The 17,348-nt window shown below is 40.9% G+C and overlaps 2 protein-coding genes and 1 pseudogene across 2 annotated transcripts; all 3 read right to left on the minus strand.

The window, feature by feature from the left end:
• Nucleotides 1–202: 202 nt before the first annotated feature.
• On the minus strand, nucleotides 203–2,503 carry LOC126622313 (dof zinc finger protein 1-like). The gene has a single exon (XM_050291011.1). It carries the CDS (start codon nucleotides 1,431–1,433, stop codon nucleotides 549–551), a length of 885 nt encoding a protein of 294 aa, XP_050146968.1. The 5' UTR covers nucleotides 1,434–2,503; the 3' UTR covers nucleotides 203–548.
• An 807-nt stretch (nucleotides 2,504–3,310) lies between these two features.
• LOC126622314 (late embryogenesis abundant protein 29-like) lies at nucleotides 3,311–10,196 on the minus strand. The gene is made up of 3 exons (XM_050291012.1): nucleotides 9,864–10,196; nucleotides 9,109–9,619; nucleotides 3,311–3,857 (listed from the first exon to the last, which is right to left on the minus strand). Exons 1-3 carry the CDS (start codon nucleotides 10,002–10,004, stop codon nucleotides 3,577–3,579), a joined length of 933 nt encoding a protein of 310 aa, XP_050146969.1. The 5' UTR covers nucleotides 10,005–10,196; the 3' UTR covers nucleotides 3,311–3,576.
• Nucleotides 10,197–14,162: 3,966 nt separating this feature from the next.
• Nucleotides 14,163–15,254, minus strand: LOC126622315 (ABA-inducible protein PHV A1-like; annotated as a pseudogene).
• Nucleotides 15,255–17,348: the final 2,094 nt, after the last annotated feature.

Here is a 17,348-nt window from a genome sequence, read left to right on the forward strand (position 1 = left end):
TGTTCAGTAAATATAGTGACTAATCACATACTGACCATTTTTCTATGACAAGAGTCCCACGTACAATTGGAATGCACTTGTCTAAATCCCACGTACAATTGGAATGCCCTTGTGTTATTAGGTTAATCTTCAACAACGTGGCCAACAAATATGATATAGATAGCGTTAATTTTGGAGTATGAGAGCAAACAATAAAGGCATAAAATACCAAAAACAAAAGCACAAATATTTAGCTCAATAGCTTTCGATGAATTTCAAGTTCAAAATACCACCACCTACCCAACTAATGGAATTGAACAAAAGGCTATATATGGTTATAGACCCAAATATTACCCTTTCATTTGACACTTAGAGATCCATATGGTATTAATCATACATACCTTAACCACCAAGTATAATTAACCAATTTAGTAAATAATTATAAGAACTGAAAATTAATGGGTGACACTTAAAGATCCATATGGTATTAATCTCCCTTTGGTATGCAAAAGTCAATATATGATTAATTTGCATGCTTTGTAGGGATACGCATGCCTTAAAAGTCTCTCTCAATTAGGAGAGCCATATGATCCGGGCAGATCAGGCCACTGCTTTGGGTTCAGAGATGGGCCGCCGCCGCTGCTGCTGGTAGTGGTGGTGGTGGTGGTGGTGGTGGTGGTGATGGGATTGTTATGGCCCATGGTCCACAAAGCGCTGTCCGAGGCTGCTGCTGCAGAAGAAGAAGAAGGATTCACAGATGATCTGTTGACGACGCTCTGGGGGGCCCACAGATCATGCTCAGATGGGTACAGAGCAGCTTGATCCAACAGACTGTTGCTCCTAGCGCCGCTCACCTGAAAAAACTGCTGACGCTGCTGCGGCTGCAACGCCACCATAGGAACTGAGAGATTGAACCCCTGCAGCAGGCTCATGTTCGAGGCAGGATCATGACCGCCCCCAACATTGAACGGCTGAGATTGACTCAGAGATTGAAGCCCTGCAAAAGATGACAAGTACCCATGAGAAGAACCAGGGTAGTACTGATGGTGAATAGCCAATCCACCGCTCGGGTTGGCCGTAGACATCCCCACGGACCCGCCGCCAATTCCCAAATTGTTCTGCATGTCCTGCTCTTTCTGTGATGGCTGCGGCTGCACGGTCCGAGATGCTGACGCCGAGGAGGAACCCCCCTTGGCGCGCTTCCCCTTCCGGCATCCGCCGCCGACGGGAACGTTCCTGAGGGTCCCTCCCTGAGTCCAGTACCTCCTACACGCCTTGCAAAAGTACCGTGGCTGAGAGAGACTGTAGTTGTTGTAGTAGCAGAACTTGGTGTTCATGGACTGGCACCGCGGGCACCCGTGCGGCTGCTGGTTCTGCTGCTCCGCCGCCTTCAACCGCTGATCCTGGTTCTGCTGCTCCTTCTGCTCACCCCCCTCCTGCTGCTGTTGCTGCATGTTGCTTTCTCTCTTGTGATGGTCTGAAATTGTTTGATGGATTGATGTGGGGCTTCAAGCGACATGCAGAGGTTTATAAAGAGGAGGAAATTGTATCATTGTGAGGGTGTGCTAAACGTGTCCGTAGCTAGTCCTAGATAATCTACTCTCGAGTCTCGACACCCAAAACTGCCAAAACTAACGGCGATCGTTATCGTTATCTTGCTCTCTCTCTGCATGCCGGGTGTTCCTTCCTTCTTGTTCCCACCCACCAACCAGGGTTACATCCAAACCCATCGGCCATTCACTTCATCATTCACATTGAATAATGAAACAATTAAAGCCCAAGTGATAATTGAAATTTGTGGAAAATCTGGTCTTGAAATCGAGCGATATCCGCGAGGATTTCTTTTTCACCTTCTAGAAACGGTGTCAGAGTTTGAGACGAATCGGTTTGACTTGCTGCTTCTTTTTTCTGGAATTTTGGACGGGTGGCGGATATGCAGAAAACCCAGAAAAAGGAGAGGGGGAGAGGAGAGGGAGGGAGAGGTTGTAGTAATCTGTGGGAGCTAGAGACAATACCGGAAACGATTTTCCGTCACATAACAGCATCTATCTCACCAACCCAGCTCAGAAAAAGTTAGAACTGATCAAAAATTCCCAGTCCATTTGCTTTTGATCCATCAAATACAGGAAACCCAGTACAGAAAAATTCAGCCTTTACCGGAAAACGGTCCAAAGTGTCGGCCTTTCCGTTCCGATATGCTAAAACTTTCAGACCCAATGATAAATATCACCACACAAAAAAAACCGCAGAAATATTATGAGAAGAAAAAGATGAGAGTTTTAGCTGTATTGGGTTTTTAGATATATGCAGGTGTAGGGGTAGGAGATGGACCACAGGAACAGGGGAATAAGAGAGACCAGAGCCTGCAGAGGCGGCAGGTAAGGGCGGAAGAGGGTGGCTACTGGCTAGTGGCGGTCGTCAATGGGTTTTTGGCTGCTGTGTCAGACACTCAGACTTCAGCAACTACTGTTTCTTCTCTCTCTCCTCTCTGTCTCTCTCTTCTGCCGATCTTACTGCAATCATACATTACTCTCGAGTCTTGTATACACAACAATTTTCCATTTCCTTATTTAAAATTTTATTTTGTGGTGTTTTTGTTGGAAGAGTACATATCCTCTTCAGATCAAAAAAAATGAAACTTAAAATATCAAATGATTCGGACCGTTAAAATTTAATTTAACGGTTACAAACAATAGATTATTATAAAAGTTATAATAATTGTAGCTGTTTGATCAAATTTCAATGGTTCGGATCATTTGATCTTTAAACTCTGTTTTTTAAAATCATGAGAGAATCTGTACTCTTGTTGGACAGATTTCTTCTCTTCTATGTTCTATATGACATCACCATGCTAATTAGGGACTAAAATTCTCTCGTCTCTTCTTTCCGTCTCTTTCCACAGAGGGGAGAGAATCATTCTCCGCTAATTGGACGCCAATTCTATTCATAATGACAATCGTGTCCCCATTGATAAGAACATTTCCACGGTGACTCTCTCTCTCTCTCTCTCTCTCTCTCTCTCTCTCTCTCTCTCTCTCTCTCTCTCTCTCATATTTTCTTGTATAACACTCAAAGTGTTGGATTAGTCAAAGTCCATTGTCATTCTTCAACAAACTAACTTTGTCCAGAAGAATTCGAATTTGGTTGTAACCTATATTTTTTTTATACAAGTAATAGTCTATGTTAAATTTATCTAAAATACGAATTAAAAAAAATTAAATTTGAGTATAGAAGAACAAAAATACTGCTCTATTTCTCGTTTAAGAATAAAAATGTATGTTTGTGCTATTAAAAAAACAGATGGTTCAGAGCGCTAACGAGGCTCACAACAGAGAACGAAGGTTGACCACATTGTCATTGCTAGTCCACTTTCTGTAAAAATATCGTTTGGTCAAAAAGAAAAATACTAAGGCAAAGTTATAAAATATACATTTGAAAAGCAAAGAAAAAACGAAAAGATGAAAACATTAATGCCACTTCAAACATACCACCTCTGATTTACTAACTACAAGTCTTCAAGTACCAAACATTCAGCTTCAACTCCTTCCATGATATGCAATGCAACTACTGAGCAAAGTTTCCTTCTCGAAAACATCACTATTTCTTCACATCATCTTCAGGCCTCCGAATCCGCCTCCTAACATCCACAACATTCCCCTTCTCATCCAATATCTCCACCACCATCACATCCTCATCCAGAACGTCCACAACATTCTCCTCCGCGGCCACCTCATCGTCTTCAGGCTTCCTAATCCGCCTCGTAACATCCACAACGTTCCCCTCCTCATCCAATATTTCCACCACCTCCACACCGTCATCCAAAACCCCCACAACATTCTCCTCCACCGCCAGCTCATCGTCAGAGTCCGATGAAGTCCCTGTTAGGAAAGTCGGTACTACAAGATAGAGAATGCACAAGGTAAAGTAGAAAATGGACACTAAGAATTTATGTGGTTCGGCAATTTATGCCTACGTCCACCAAATAAGGATCACTATATGAAAAAGATGAGTACAACAAGAGTAGTCTTACCAAGCCAAAGACAAGGCTTGATGGATACAAGAAAGTATGACACACACTTTCTATCACTCTAAACTTCACTCACACACAATGTGTAGTGGAATACTCTCACTCTCAAACTTGAAGTGGAACAACTCTTATAACCCTCACTCTTGGAGTGGAACACTCTTACTTCGGTTTTTCACACACACATTGATACATACATGCACCCCTATTTATATTTGAGTTTTGCCGACTTGCCCACCGACTTAGGCTTGCATGACAGCCTCAATATTTAGCTAGAACTTTCTAGCTTATGCATGGACTCCACCGACATGCATATTAGAACCAGATTTTTCTAGGTATTTGATAAGATGCTAGAGTTTTCTAGCATCCATCCTTTATGATGGGCTGATTCTTTAATGTCTTTCATCATGGGCTGGACCCATGGTATACCAACAATCTCCCCCTCCAGTCCATGAGGGAGGAATTCCGATCATGACTCCAAGTTACCTGGAGTCCATCCCAGCAGCCTTAATGCAAAATTCCAACTTTGATTTTGTGACTACTTTTGTCAACATGTCTGAAGAATTATTATTGGTATGAATCTTCTTCAACTGTAGCAACTTGTTCTCGATAGCATCTCTAATCCAGTGATAACGAATATCAATGTGCTTAGTGCGTGAATGATATGTAGTGTTCTTGCTCAAATCCAGAGCACTCTGACTATCACAATAAATGCCATAATCACTTTGCTTCAAACCCAACTCTTGGAGAAACTGCTTCAGCCACAACAACTCCTTGCATGCTTCTGTAGCGGCTATGTATTCAGCCTCGGTTGTGGACAAAGCAACACACTTTTGCAACTTGGATTGCCAAGACACGGCTCCCCCGGCAAAAGTGAACAAGTACCCAGATGTAGATTTTCTACCATCCAGGTCACCTCCCATGTCAGCATCTGTGAATCCTTCCAAGATTGGTTTGGAACCACCAAAGCACAAGCACATCTTAGAAGTCCCTTTCAAATATCTGAGAATCCACTTAACGGCTTCCCAGTGGTCCTTCCCTGGATTAGAGAGAAACCTGCTCACCACACCTACTGCATGAGCAATATCTGGTCGTGTGCACACCATTGCATACATGATACTTCCTACTGCTGAAGAGTAGGGAACAACTGCCATTTTCTCCTTTTCTTCATATGTTTTTGGACACGACTCTTTGCTCAACTTGATATGATTGGCTAAAGGTGAGCTTACCGGTTTGGCTGCTTTCATGTTGAACCTTTCAAGCACCCGTTCAACATACTTTTCTTGTGACAGCCACAACTTCTTGGATTTTCTGTCACGAATTATCTCCATGCCCAAAATCTGCTTGGCTGGCCCTAAGTCCTTCATGTCAAAGAACTTAGATAACTCTTCTTTGAGCTTTTTAATCATAGAAGCATCTTGTCCGACAATCAACATGTCATCAACATAAAGCAATAAGATGATGAATGTACCTCCAGAAAATTGTTTGATATAGACACAAGAGTCAGCATGAGTTCTCTTGTACCCATTACTCACCATGAATGAGTTGAACTTCTTATTCCACTGTCTCGGAGCCTGCTTAAGACCATATAAGCTTTTCTTGAGCTTGCACACCAAATTTTCTTTACCTTTAACTTCAAAGCCTTTGGGTTGCTCCATGTATATCTCCTCTTCTAAATTGCCATGGAGAAATGCAGTTTTAACATCTAACTGCTCGAGCTCAAGATCCATGCTTGCTGCCATACCAAGGATAACTCGAATGGAAGTCATCTTCACCACCGGTGAGAAAATCTCATCAAAGTCAACTCCTTTCTTTTGACCAAAACCTTTGACAACCAAACGAGCCTTGTACCTTGTCATGTTGTCGTCTCTTTTCAATTTGAACACCCACTTGTTTTTCAATGCTTTCCTGCCCTTTGGAAGCTCCACCAGCTCATAGGTATCATTCTTTGATAAGGAATCCATCTCCGACTCCATTGCCTTCATCCATTTGTCACTGTCGTTATGAGCTCTGGCCTCCTCATATGTTTCGGGCTCTCCATAATTAGTCAACATGATATACTCTGATGAAGAATACTTGGTAGACGGTCTTCGACTTCTGATGGATCTTCTGACCTGATCTTCATTCTCTTGTAGGGCTGGAGGCTCCCCCTGATTGGGTTCTCCTTGAATCTGCTCTTCTTGACTAGGCTCCCCCTGATCAGCAATCTCATGGTCTGGCACATCTTGATCAGGCTCCCCCTGATCAGCATTATCTGGTTCTGCAGGCACTTCATTGGCAGCTGCTTCAGGGATGTCATCGTGACTTTCTTCATCTGAAGCTAATGGATCAACTCCTCTGTCTGCGCCATCTGGTTGTGCTTCTTTATCCGAATCCCCAATTGTTTGATCTTCATAAAAGACCACGTCTCTACTTCGGATAAACTTCTTCTGGTATGGGTCCCATAATCTGTAACCAAAATCTTCATTGCCATAACCAAGAAAGATGCACGGTGTAGCTTTGTAGTCTAACTTCGATCTCTGCTCTTTGGGCACATGCACAAAAGCTTTGCAGCCAAACACCTTCAGATGAGAGTAAGACACATCATTACCAGTCCATACTCTCTCCGGAACATCAAGACCTAATGGTACTGATGGAGATCGGTTAATCAAATAGCAGGATGTCCTTACAGCTTCACCCCAGAACTGCTTAGATAACTTTGCAGTCCTCAGCATACACCTGACTTTCTCCATGATGGTTCGGTTCATTCTTTCAGCAACACCGTTATGTTGTGGAGTTCCAGGAACTGTCTTCTCATGACGTATGCCATGTTTCACACAATACTCTCTAAACTGGTGAGATGTGTACTCACCGCCGTTGTCGCTACGAAGGCACTTGAGAGGTTTCCCAATTTCCCTCTCCACCATGGCATGAAACTCCTGGAATGTCTGAAACACCTGGTCTTTAGATTTCAACAAATACACCCAAACCTTTCGTGAAGCATCATCAATATAAGTAACAAAATATTTATTTCTTCCAAGTGACTCGACTTCCATGGGTCCACACACGTCTGAATAAACAAGATCTAACAAATTTCCTTTCTTTGTAGATGGAACAGAAAAACTAACTCTTCTTTGTTTTCCGAATAAACAATGCTCACAAGAGTTTAACGACGTACCTTTGGCAAAGGGAATGTGAGACTTCTTTGCCAAAACTTGTAGGCCTTTCTCACTTATGTGGCCTAGCCTCTTATGCCACAAGTCTAGAGATGAGTCCTCCACAGCATTCAACTCACCTTTCAAAACCTTGGCATTTGACCGGTACAACGTACAACAAAGTCGTGCTCTTGCTACCACCATTAAGCCTTTAGTAAGCTTTAATTTTCCTTCGCCAATATGGTGATAATAACCTTGTCGATCAAGGGTACCGATGGATATCAGATTGAGACGTATATCAGGAATATGTCTCACATCTTTCAACATCAACTGGCAGCCAAGATTAGTTCTTAGGCAAATATCACCAATTCCAAGAATTTTGGAATAGCTTTCATTCCCCATCTTCACTATGCCAAAGTCACCTTCTTTGTATGTACTGAAGAACTCCCGTTTGGACGTAGCATGGAAGGAAGCTCCATTGTCAAAGATCCATTCAATGTCACTGTTAGAGTTGCCTATATGCAGACAATCACCAACAGACAGTATTTCTGGTACATCACCACATATGACAGCGGTGGTATTGCCAGTATCATCTTTCTTCTGATTGTTTCCTTCCCTTTGCTCTCTCTTCCAAACTCGACAATTTTTCTTCATATGGCCTTCTTTGCCACAATGGTGGCATGCACCCCTGAACCTTGACTTGGATCGGCTAGGACTCCTGCCATGATCTCTAGGCCCTCTACTCTTGCTTCTTCCGCGGTTCTCTGTGACAAATACTTGGCTGCTATCTGTGCCAGAAGTCTTTCTCCTTGTTTCTTCATTGAGCATGCTATTTTTAACATTATCAAGAGTAAGAACACCATTAGAAGCAGAGTTACTTATACTTACCACAAAGGTCTCCCAACTGTCTGGCAAGGATCCAAGTAACAAAAGCGCTTGTAGCTCGTCCTCGATCGTCATTTTCATAGTAGCCAACTGGTTAATGATATTCTGGAAATTGTTCAAGTGTTCTGCTACACTTAAACCATCCTTGTACTTCACATTGATGAGCTCTTTGATTAAGAAGGCTTTCTTGGCTGGGGTATTCTTCTCAAACAATGACTCAAGCTTCGTCCAAAACTCGCGGGCATTGGTTTCATTAGACACATGGTGAAAAACACTATCGTCCACCCATTGTCTAATTGTGCCAATAGTCTTGCGATTCATCTTCTTCCACTCGGCATCGGACATGCTCTCGGATTTAGCGGCATCTCCTTCAATTGGCTCATGCAGATCCTTGCAATAGAGAATGTCCTCCATCCTTGGCTTCCATGTTACCCAATTGGAGTTGGTGAGTTTGATCATAGTGCCACTTCCTTCCATCTCGTAGTACGAGCCAACCGGGCTCTGATACCACTTGTTAGGAAAGTCGGTACTACAAGATAGAGAATGCACAAGGTAAAGTAGAAAATGGACACTAAGAATTTATGTGGTTCGGCAATTTATGCCTACGTCCACCAAATAAGGATCACTATATGAAAAAGATGAGTACAACAAGAGTAGTCTTACCAAGCCAAAGACAAGGCTTAATGGATACAAGAAAGTATGACACACACTTTCTATCACTCTAAACTTCACTCACACACAATGTGTAGTGGAATACTCTCACTCTCAAACTTGAAGTGGAACAACTCTTATAACCCTCACTCTTGGAGTGGAACACTCTTACTTCGATTTTTCACACACACATTGATACATACATGCACCCCTATTTATATTTGAGTTTTGCCGACTTGCCCACCGACTTAGGCTTGCATGACAGCCTCAATATTTAGCTAGAACTTTCTAGCTTATGCATGGACTCCACCGACATGCATATTAGAACCAGATTTTTCTAGGTATTTGATAAGATGCTAGAGTTTTCTAGCATCCATCCTTTATGATGGGCTGATTCTTTAATGTCTTTCATCATGGGCTGGACCCATGGTATACCAACAGTCCCAACCACTGTCTCCTTGATCTTATCCCCCGTCTCCTTCACGGCCCCCCACGCCCCCTTCACTGTGTTCTTCGCCGTCTCTGCTGCCTTGCTCGTCGCCTTCTTCACCTTCTCCGCCACCGTTTCTGCCACGTCCTCTGTTTTCTCCTTCATACTCCAAACATTCTCTTTCGCCTTCTCCTTGGCCTGCTCCGCCGTCTCCACGGCCTCATAAGTTCCCTCCTTTGCCTTCTCAGCCGCAGTGTCGGCCATTTCTTTGGTTTTCTCCTTTGTTTCATAACCGTACTGTTTTGCTTTCTCCTTGGCGCTCTCTGCCGTCTCCGCTGCTCTGTTCACTCCCTCTTTAGCCTTCTCCGCCATGGTCTCGGCTGCGCTCTTCGGCTTATCCTTGAGTTCATCTGCTGGATCCTTTCCTTTGTAATTCACGTTCTCATTCCTCCACTTCTTGTCATCATATGCCCAGTTGGCCCTCGAATCTCTATTCCCTTCTGGTGCATTTCGATCCTGAAGTTCAAGCGTATACCGGATCAAATTAAATTATGAATGCATCAAGAAAATTTTAGAGAGACGGACCAATTATCTACTACTAAGTGCACCGATGTTATCCCTAACTTGCACATACCTTGTGAAAACAGGGGTGGAACCATTCATTATATATTGTATTTTTATGTGATCAATTTTTCGATGTCGGATTCTTACATTCGTCGACAAGTGCTACTGTTAATCACGTACTTATATAACTAATTACCTCGGAGGATTTGGAGGCGGAGGCGAAGCAGACTCTCGAGACTTTGTGAGAGGAATTTCTGAGAGAGAGTGATGAAGGGGTTTGAGGGAAAGACTTGGAGAGGTTGAAGATGATATTTTGTGCCATGGAAATAACTACCATCTTTGCTGTTCTGATTGCTCTCTGTTTGCTCTCTTTCTGTTCTTTCTTTCTTTCTGTTTCCCTGTTAAATTTTGTTTTCCGTCGTGGTATTATATCCGGCCACCGCTTTCTGGGGTTGCTTCTTGTTTGGGGAGATAAGATGGCAGCCCTGTTGCTCGACGCGTGTATTGGTCAATGGGTGGGGGCTCTGCATACTTCCACATGTTCTATGATTCACAAGTCAGATATTACTACAGTATTCTCTTAGGTATTGGCAAGATGGAAAAGCAGCCATCTAGTTTAATTCTAAAAACATTCCTACTCCAGTGAAATTGATATTGAAATTATTTTATGCTTTTTGTCACTCAGTTTTGTGGTGGTATTTATTCAAGGTGTTACATACGAAATTTGTAGACTGGAAATTAAATACTTGTGTATTATAGCTTGTCATTTCTTTTTAACTAATGATAATTTTGTTAATTAAATGTTAGATTAGTCACCGACATGATTCGAACCTATACTATTATGTAAGCGCTCAACATTTTTCTATTACTGTAGTAAAAAGTATTTGCATATAACTTGTCATCGGATAACTTAGTCTGATTTTATTTTTTTTTAAATAAATAAAATCAACACATTCGAAAAAAGAAAGTGATGATTACAATTTTTTTTCTAAGAAAATGTTTCTAGTAGTGCTTTTAACACCTATTATCTAATATGTAATTTACGAAGATTACTTAACAATGCGATTGTTGCACAATTTTAAATCATGAATGTCATGTCCAAAAGTTTTCCTTTTTAACACATATATGGCACAAAGGCATTCACGATATACTTATGTTGACCCTAAAAACTACTAAGCCTACGTGGCGCTCAAACCGAATAACTAATGAGTTAACTACGTCATTCGGTTATGTGCAGGGCATGCCAACTCGTCGGCCGAGCTCGGCCGGAGTAAAATATGTTGACACGCTGCTGACTTCTTGATCTTGCGACTGCGATCGAGGAAGGAACCTGTCTCGGTCTTCAGGTTCTAAAGCCTAAAAATAAGGTTGTTAGTTCTGTGAAGTTCACAGATCGTCGACGCCAGGTTCGATCACGATGATTATATTCGTGAGAGTATAAGCAAGTTGAACTGGCACTAGACTATACATACACAAATACTCGAAATAGATGTATGTCTTGATGGTAAATGTGGTTCGGCTTCTAAAACTGATTTGTGAATATCCAATCATAAAACAACTCGGCGTCAAATATGTCGAGCCTAGTTACCTGTAATACCTCACTTCGCCGAAAAGGCTGATGAGATGACTTCTACCAACAAGGACTCAAAAATCCTTGTCGACCAAGACTTGGATAAATAACCAGTCGGTCTCGAAGCAATGTTGTTTATCCAAACTGAAGGTGCTCCTTGATAAGGCTGATTCTACGGCTTCAATGTTGTTTATCCAAACTGAAGATGTCATCGGTTGCCTTCACAATGCTGTTTATCAAAACTGAAGATGTATTGGCGAGAAGAAAAGGGAGAAGTCAGGGACGAAGCTAGAAATTTGTAAGAATGGGGGCATCCTCAAACAACAAGGTAAAATTAAAAAAACTCAAGAATTTACTGCACAAAACTCTTATATATTATTCCATAAAGTTTTTCATACAACATCTTACAATATTCTTTGACGTGTTTTCATATTTTTAAAGCGGTGCATGACAACATCATTACCAATACCATCAAATCTCTCTATAAAAATAATCATGTTATCATTCATCTGTTGATCTTCTATTCGATTTCTCAATTGATTCAGAAATTTTATGGCCGAAAATGTTTTTTCAATGGTGGTAGTAGCAACTGGAAGAGTTAGTGCTAATGTCACAAATATATAAACTAGCAGATACACCTTGTCTTTTTTCCACTGGACCATTTTTTTATAGTTTAATTAGAACTGACGTTAGAATTGAAATGCAATCTATTTTTCTATTTGTAGTTTAATTAGGGTTTAGGAATTAGAATGCAAAAGTACACACACATACAAAATTGAGTGGGGCCGGATGCTCCCTAGGCCCTATACAGCCCTATCCTTGGAAGAAGGATAAAATCTTAAAGTTGTTGAGAAGTTTTGCACATGACAATTTTTGTGTTGAATTGAAGGGAGTCTTTTAGTCGTTTGCCGCTTCGTATTTATAGAGACTAGCATGCCCAAGTCGTGAAAACCAATCCCAATTGCACTATGACTCTGAGTCTTTATTTGTTGATGCTGACCACGCACTTATCCCATGCATAATCACAATAATAAATGAAGCTCTGAAAACTTTATCTTATATGCACATAAGTCCACGCCTTATCACATCAATCAAAGCTTGATCCCATCTTTTCCCTCCTGACCTTCCAATACAATATTTTTCAAAGATTCAATCCTAATTGCTTCATCACCATCGTTCAAAATCCACGTGTTCCTTTGTAGCAACTTGATGCAGTCCCACTTTACCTCCGCATCTTGTATGCAATCCCACCTTTTCCTGGATATGATAATGCATGCAATTTCATTAATCCCATTTAATTAAAATACTTGGCATTTTGTCAAGATACTCAGTGGCTATGAATCTTCCATATCTACACATGTTGTTTGAACTCCTCCGTTCTTGAATTATTAGAAGATAATTTCCCAATACACTTAAAACTCCAATACGAGAATCCCGAACAGACCTGTGGAGGAAGAAAAGTCCTTGATTTCAATCTGCACTCTTCAAGCTCATTTTAATATTTTCACAAGATAATTACTACAATAATCCAATAGTAATATCTAGAAAAATATTAGAAACAAGCCAATAATGCTACAAAGTTAATCACATTCCAACGTCTAGAATTCTTCATAATCATCCGACAGTCTCGATTGCTTGGGTTGAAAATGTAAAATCAGGTCCAAACAACTTATCAACATATAATTAGAAGGACAATTTATAATCCTAATTTTACCTAAATTATTTTTCACAGAAAATAATTGTTGTCTATGTTGTTGACATTTTTTTTCCAATATTTGTCATCACCATAATTCATCATGTTAACAAAATTAGAAGAGCCTGTAACCATCTGTCATGGAAACCATCAAAAACTCATTTCTCAAATCCAAATATAAAGTTGTTGAAGTCTCCACTTATTCATCTAAATCCTGTTATTGAAGTCTCTTCACATATGCATCTAAATCCGGTTGTTCCTCCCGTCTATTTAAAAGCTTATAACTCTTGAACATGCATCCGCCATCTACGACAACCTCTTTTCACTCTTTATAGTGATTCCGCCATCTCCAATAACCTTTTTAACTCTAGAAGTATCAATGGTTCGATCCAGGTAGAACTTTTTGAATCACAAATTTCGACATTCACGTTGAAACTGACAATTCAAGTCTTGTGACGAGTATACATGATTTTGGACATCACCGAATTGATGATTTTGAGGGAGGGGAGAAGGAGTCAGGAGTGTGGTTAACCTACAAACCCACTTGTAGCTGAAATTTTGTAGATAGTAGTGCACAATTATGAGTATTATTTAGTTTTCGTCAATATCTTAAACTATTTCATAAATAATTTTAATATTTTTGGCTCGTGTCCCCTCGAAATTCTTATTAACCTACGTTAAGCAAAAAGAGGGACAAGCCGCACAACAAACGGGGAGAATAAGCTGCCATGGTATCAAGCTGCCATGCCATGGGTGATCTCAATAACAACCCATGGCAGTTGATTTCAAGCCACATAATGTATAAGAGTTTCAAAATGCTAGGTCGGCTAAGAATCGAATCAGACGTAATTAGCATGATATATATTGTCACCTCCTTTTGGTGACCCCTATACTCACTCTAATCATGTACCGTCACGCTAATCATATTTCAAAGTAGTAAGTACATTCGCAAGAATGAAACTCACATAATTGCTAAATTGCAACACAATATGAGGCTTGTGTGGACTTCCTTTGCAAACACCGCTAACACTTCAAATACCATCATTAATTTTGATTAATTGGTTCTGATTATCGATGTGATTACTGCACTTTTACTTGACCAAGTAATTAATCTAAAGGCATGCATATTATGGGTGTAACAATCAAAATTCTATTATTTTTTTTTTCTGATTTTAGAGAATACATAATTCCTTTTACAAAATGAAGTACGTCGATGCATCTCAAAACACGGGTTATTTCAATGGTTTAGATTTATTATTAGAATGCACAATTCATCGATCACAACAGCTGTAAATTAAAAACGAAATATTGTAAGTCTCAATATTACTTCACAAGGCCCTTGCTGGCATGCCGCCTTAGTTGGCATCCATCACATTCCCTTCCGCCACGCCATCGCCATCCACATCAACTTCCACATCACTCTCACTAGTAGTCATCATCAATGGCCACCACCTCTCACTTCCTCATCAGGAGCTACCACCGTCTCCTTAATCTTCTGCCCTGTCTCCTTCACCGCCCCCCAAGCCCCTTCCACTGTGTCCTTTGCCGTCTCCGCCGCCTTACTTCTCCCCTCCTCCACCTTCTCCGCCAAAGTTCCCACCGCATCCTCTGTTTTCTTCTCCATCCCCCACATATTCTCTTTGGCCTTCTCCTTCGCGCTCTCCGCTGTCTCGGCTGCCCTCTGAGTCCCCTCCCCCACTTTTTCTGTCACAGTGTCCGCCATCTCATTGGCCTTCTCCTTTGTTTCGTAACCGTACTCTTTAGCTTTCTCCTTGGTGCTCTCCACCGTCTCCGCTGCTCTATTCGTTCCCTCTTTCGCCTTCTCCTCCATAGTCCCAGCTGCGCTCTTCGTATTCTCCTCCATAGTCTCAGCTGCGCTCTTCGTCTTATCCTTTGCTTCCTGCACGTAATCCTTGGTCGTCTCTTTCATTTCCTCGGCTTTTCGCTTCGTGTTTTCTAGGCCTTCTCCCATGGTTTCTTTCGCTTTGTCATATCCCTTGTTCTCCCCGGCCGCATTTCGTCCCTGAAATCAATTGACACAAATATGTTAACTACAATTTTTGACAGTACGAGCATATACTGCCCTAACTAACTAGCCTAACCCGTATCTGTAAATGTTACCTCGGATTTGGAGGCGGAGATGAAGCAGACGCGGGAGACTTTCTGAGATGAATATCTGAGAGAGGGTGGCTGAGAGAATCGAGGAAAAGATCTGGAGAGGTTGAACATAACATTATCTGCTACGGAAAACACCGCCATGTTTGCTTGGTCTCTTTTTCTCCTTTCTTTCGGTTAGTTTGTGTTATCCTATCACCGCTTCTAGGGTTTGCATGTTATAACGAGATTAGGAAGAGTAAGGTGGCAGCTTTGGCGTTTGACACGTGTGACTGTCAGTTGCTGGGGAGCTCCTGTAGCCTACTAAGATCATCACTTTTGTCTCAGTAGTCGACTCTCAATTTTGTCTCAATAGCCGACTCTCAATCCTCAATCTTAATATGGGCTCTAGGGCTAAAACGCCCATATCGTTTTGATTGATTTGTGGCCCAGAACAAGTATGGAAAATAAGTGGGCCATGTTCAAGAGGGTTTTAAAATTCCATCAATTTACTTTTTGGAGCCCAAACTATTCGCGTTTTTACTGCCCCGACGATTTCAGTCCGGCAACATAATGCCAATTGGGGCACATTCTTCCCCAGCTCCGGTACGACTGCCACCGAGGATAGTTTCGGAAATCCACCATCTTCACAGCTCAGGTACTTACATATATGTCAATTAACAAGTTCATATTCAAATCCCTAGAACTGTATTGAATTGGGAATTGAGGGGTCCCGCTAAAGATTTGTTCTTTACGCTTTGGGAGTTGATGGGTTTTTTATTTTATTTTATATTTTTCATAGAAAATTATAGCATCATTTGGTTGATTTGGTTTTGGAAGCTGATCATTGTTTGTTGTTAATTGGTGTTTCTCTTCCATGTTTAGCTTCGTATGTGCAAATCTATGAGGCCGTGAAACTTCAATTTACTAGATTTCTTAAGATAAGTCATTTGACATAACTGTTATTTGCACTCCAAAAAAGTCATTCCGTACTTTTCTCCGTAAAAGTTATTTTTCAAGAATGAATTAGGAATTGAAGAAGCATGCCTTATATCTGACCAATGCCATTTCCTTATTGGTTGATTCCATATTTTTTATTGCTTGCCGCAGATATCTCAAATTTCTGTGATTTTTTGTGAACCATGGTTACATTATTCAGTTAAGTAGAGCATTGTCATGTAATTTGACAAACAAGTTATCTTGGTGAACCATGGTTACATTATTCAGTTAAGTAGAGCATTGTCATGTAATTTGACAAACAAGTTATCTTACAGGGCAACCAAGTTTAGCATTACACTCACCTAGATTAAAATTTTGTCCGAATCTTGATTAAAATAATCCTTAAGGAGAAGACCAAGTTTAGCATTACACTCATGGATTTCGTCACTCTTGGGTGTCGGCCAGCACTTGTCATCCATATGTCATTTGAATATTTGGGTTAGGACATGTCATAAATCTTCTTGTTGAAGTCTCTTCACTTATGCATCTAAATCTTGTTGTTCCTCCCGTCTATTTAAAAGCTTATAACTCTTGAACATGCATCCGTCATCACGAGAACCTTTTTAACTCTTAATAAATGGAACTATCAATGTGATTCCGCCGTCTACGAGAACCTCTTTTAACTTTCGGAAGTATCAATGTGGTTTCATCCAGAGTAGAACTTTTTGAATCACAGCTGTCGTCAGTCACATTGAAAATGACAATTCAAGTCTTATGACGGGTACACATGAGATTTCGGACATCATCAAATTGATAACGTGAGGATGGGAGAAGGAGTGAGGAGTGTGGTTAACCTACAAACCCACTTGTAGCTGAAATTTTGTAGATAGTAGTGCACAATTGTAAGTATTATTTAGTTTTCGCCCATATGTTAAATTATTTCATAAATAATTTTAATATTTTTGGTTCTTGTCCCCTCGAAATTCTTATTAACCTACGTTAGCAAAAGAGGCACAAGCCGCACAACGATCGGGGAAGAATAAGCTGCCATGGCATGGGTGATCTCAAGCAGTTGATTTCAAGCCACGTAATGTATAAGAGTTTCAAAATGCAAGGTCGGCTAAGAATCGAATCAGGCGTAATTAGCATGATATATGTCACCTCCTTTTGCTGACCTACACTCACAAAACTATTTCATAAGAGACGTGCATAAACATGTACCGTCACACTAATCATATTTCAAAGTAGTAAGTACATTCGCAAGAGTGAAACTCGCGTAATTGCTAAATTGTAACACAATATGAAGCTTGTGTGTACTTCCTTTACAAACACCGTTAACACTTCAAATACCATCATTAATTTTGATTAATTGGTTCTGATTATCG

Source organism: Malus sylvestris, chromosome 5, assembly GCF_916048215.2.
Source record: "Malus sylvestris chromosome 5, drMalSylv7.2, whole genome shotgun sequence".
Classification (NCBI taxonomy): domain Eukaryota; kingdom Viridiplantae; phylum Streptophyta; class Magnoliopsida; order Rosales; family Rosaceae; genus Malus; species Malus sylvestris.

Coding starts and splice junctions, on each gene's coding strand:
- LOC126622314 (XM_050291012.1), bottom strand. CDS start 10,004: ATGGTAGTTATTTCCATGGCACAAAATATCATCTTCAACCTCTCCAAG. Junction 9,620..9,863: donor CCGCCTCCAAATCCTCCGAG/GTAATTAGTTAT, acceptor CTTGAACTTCAG/GATCGAAATGCACCAGAAGG. Junction 3,858..9,108: donor GACAGTGGTTGGGACTGTTG/GTATACCATGGG, acceptor CTTTCCTAACAG/GGACTTCATCGGACTCTGAC.
- LOC126622313 (XM_050291011.1), bottom strand. CDS start 1,433: ATGCAGCAACAGCAGCAGGAGGGGGGTGAGCAGAAGGAGCAGCAGAAC.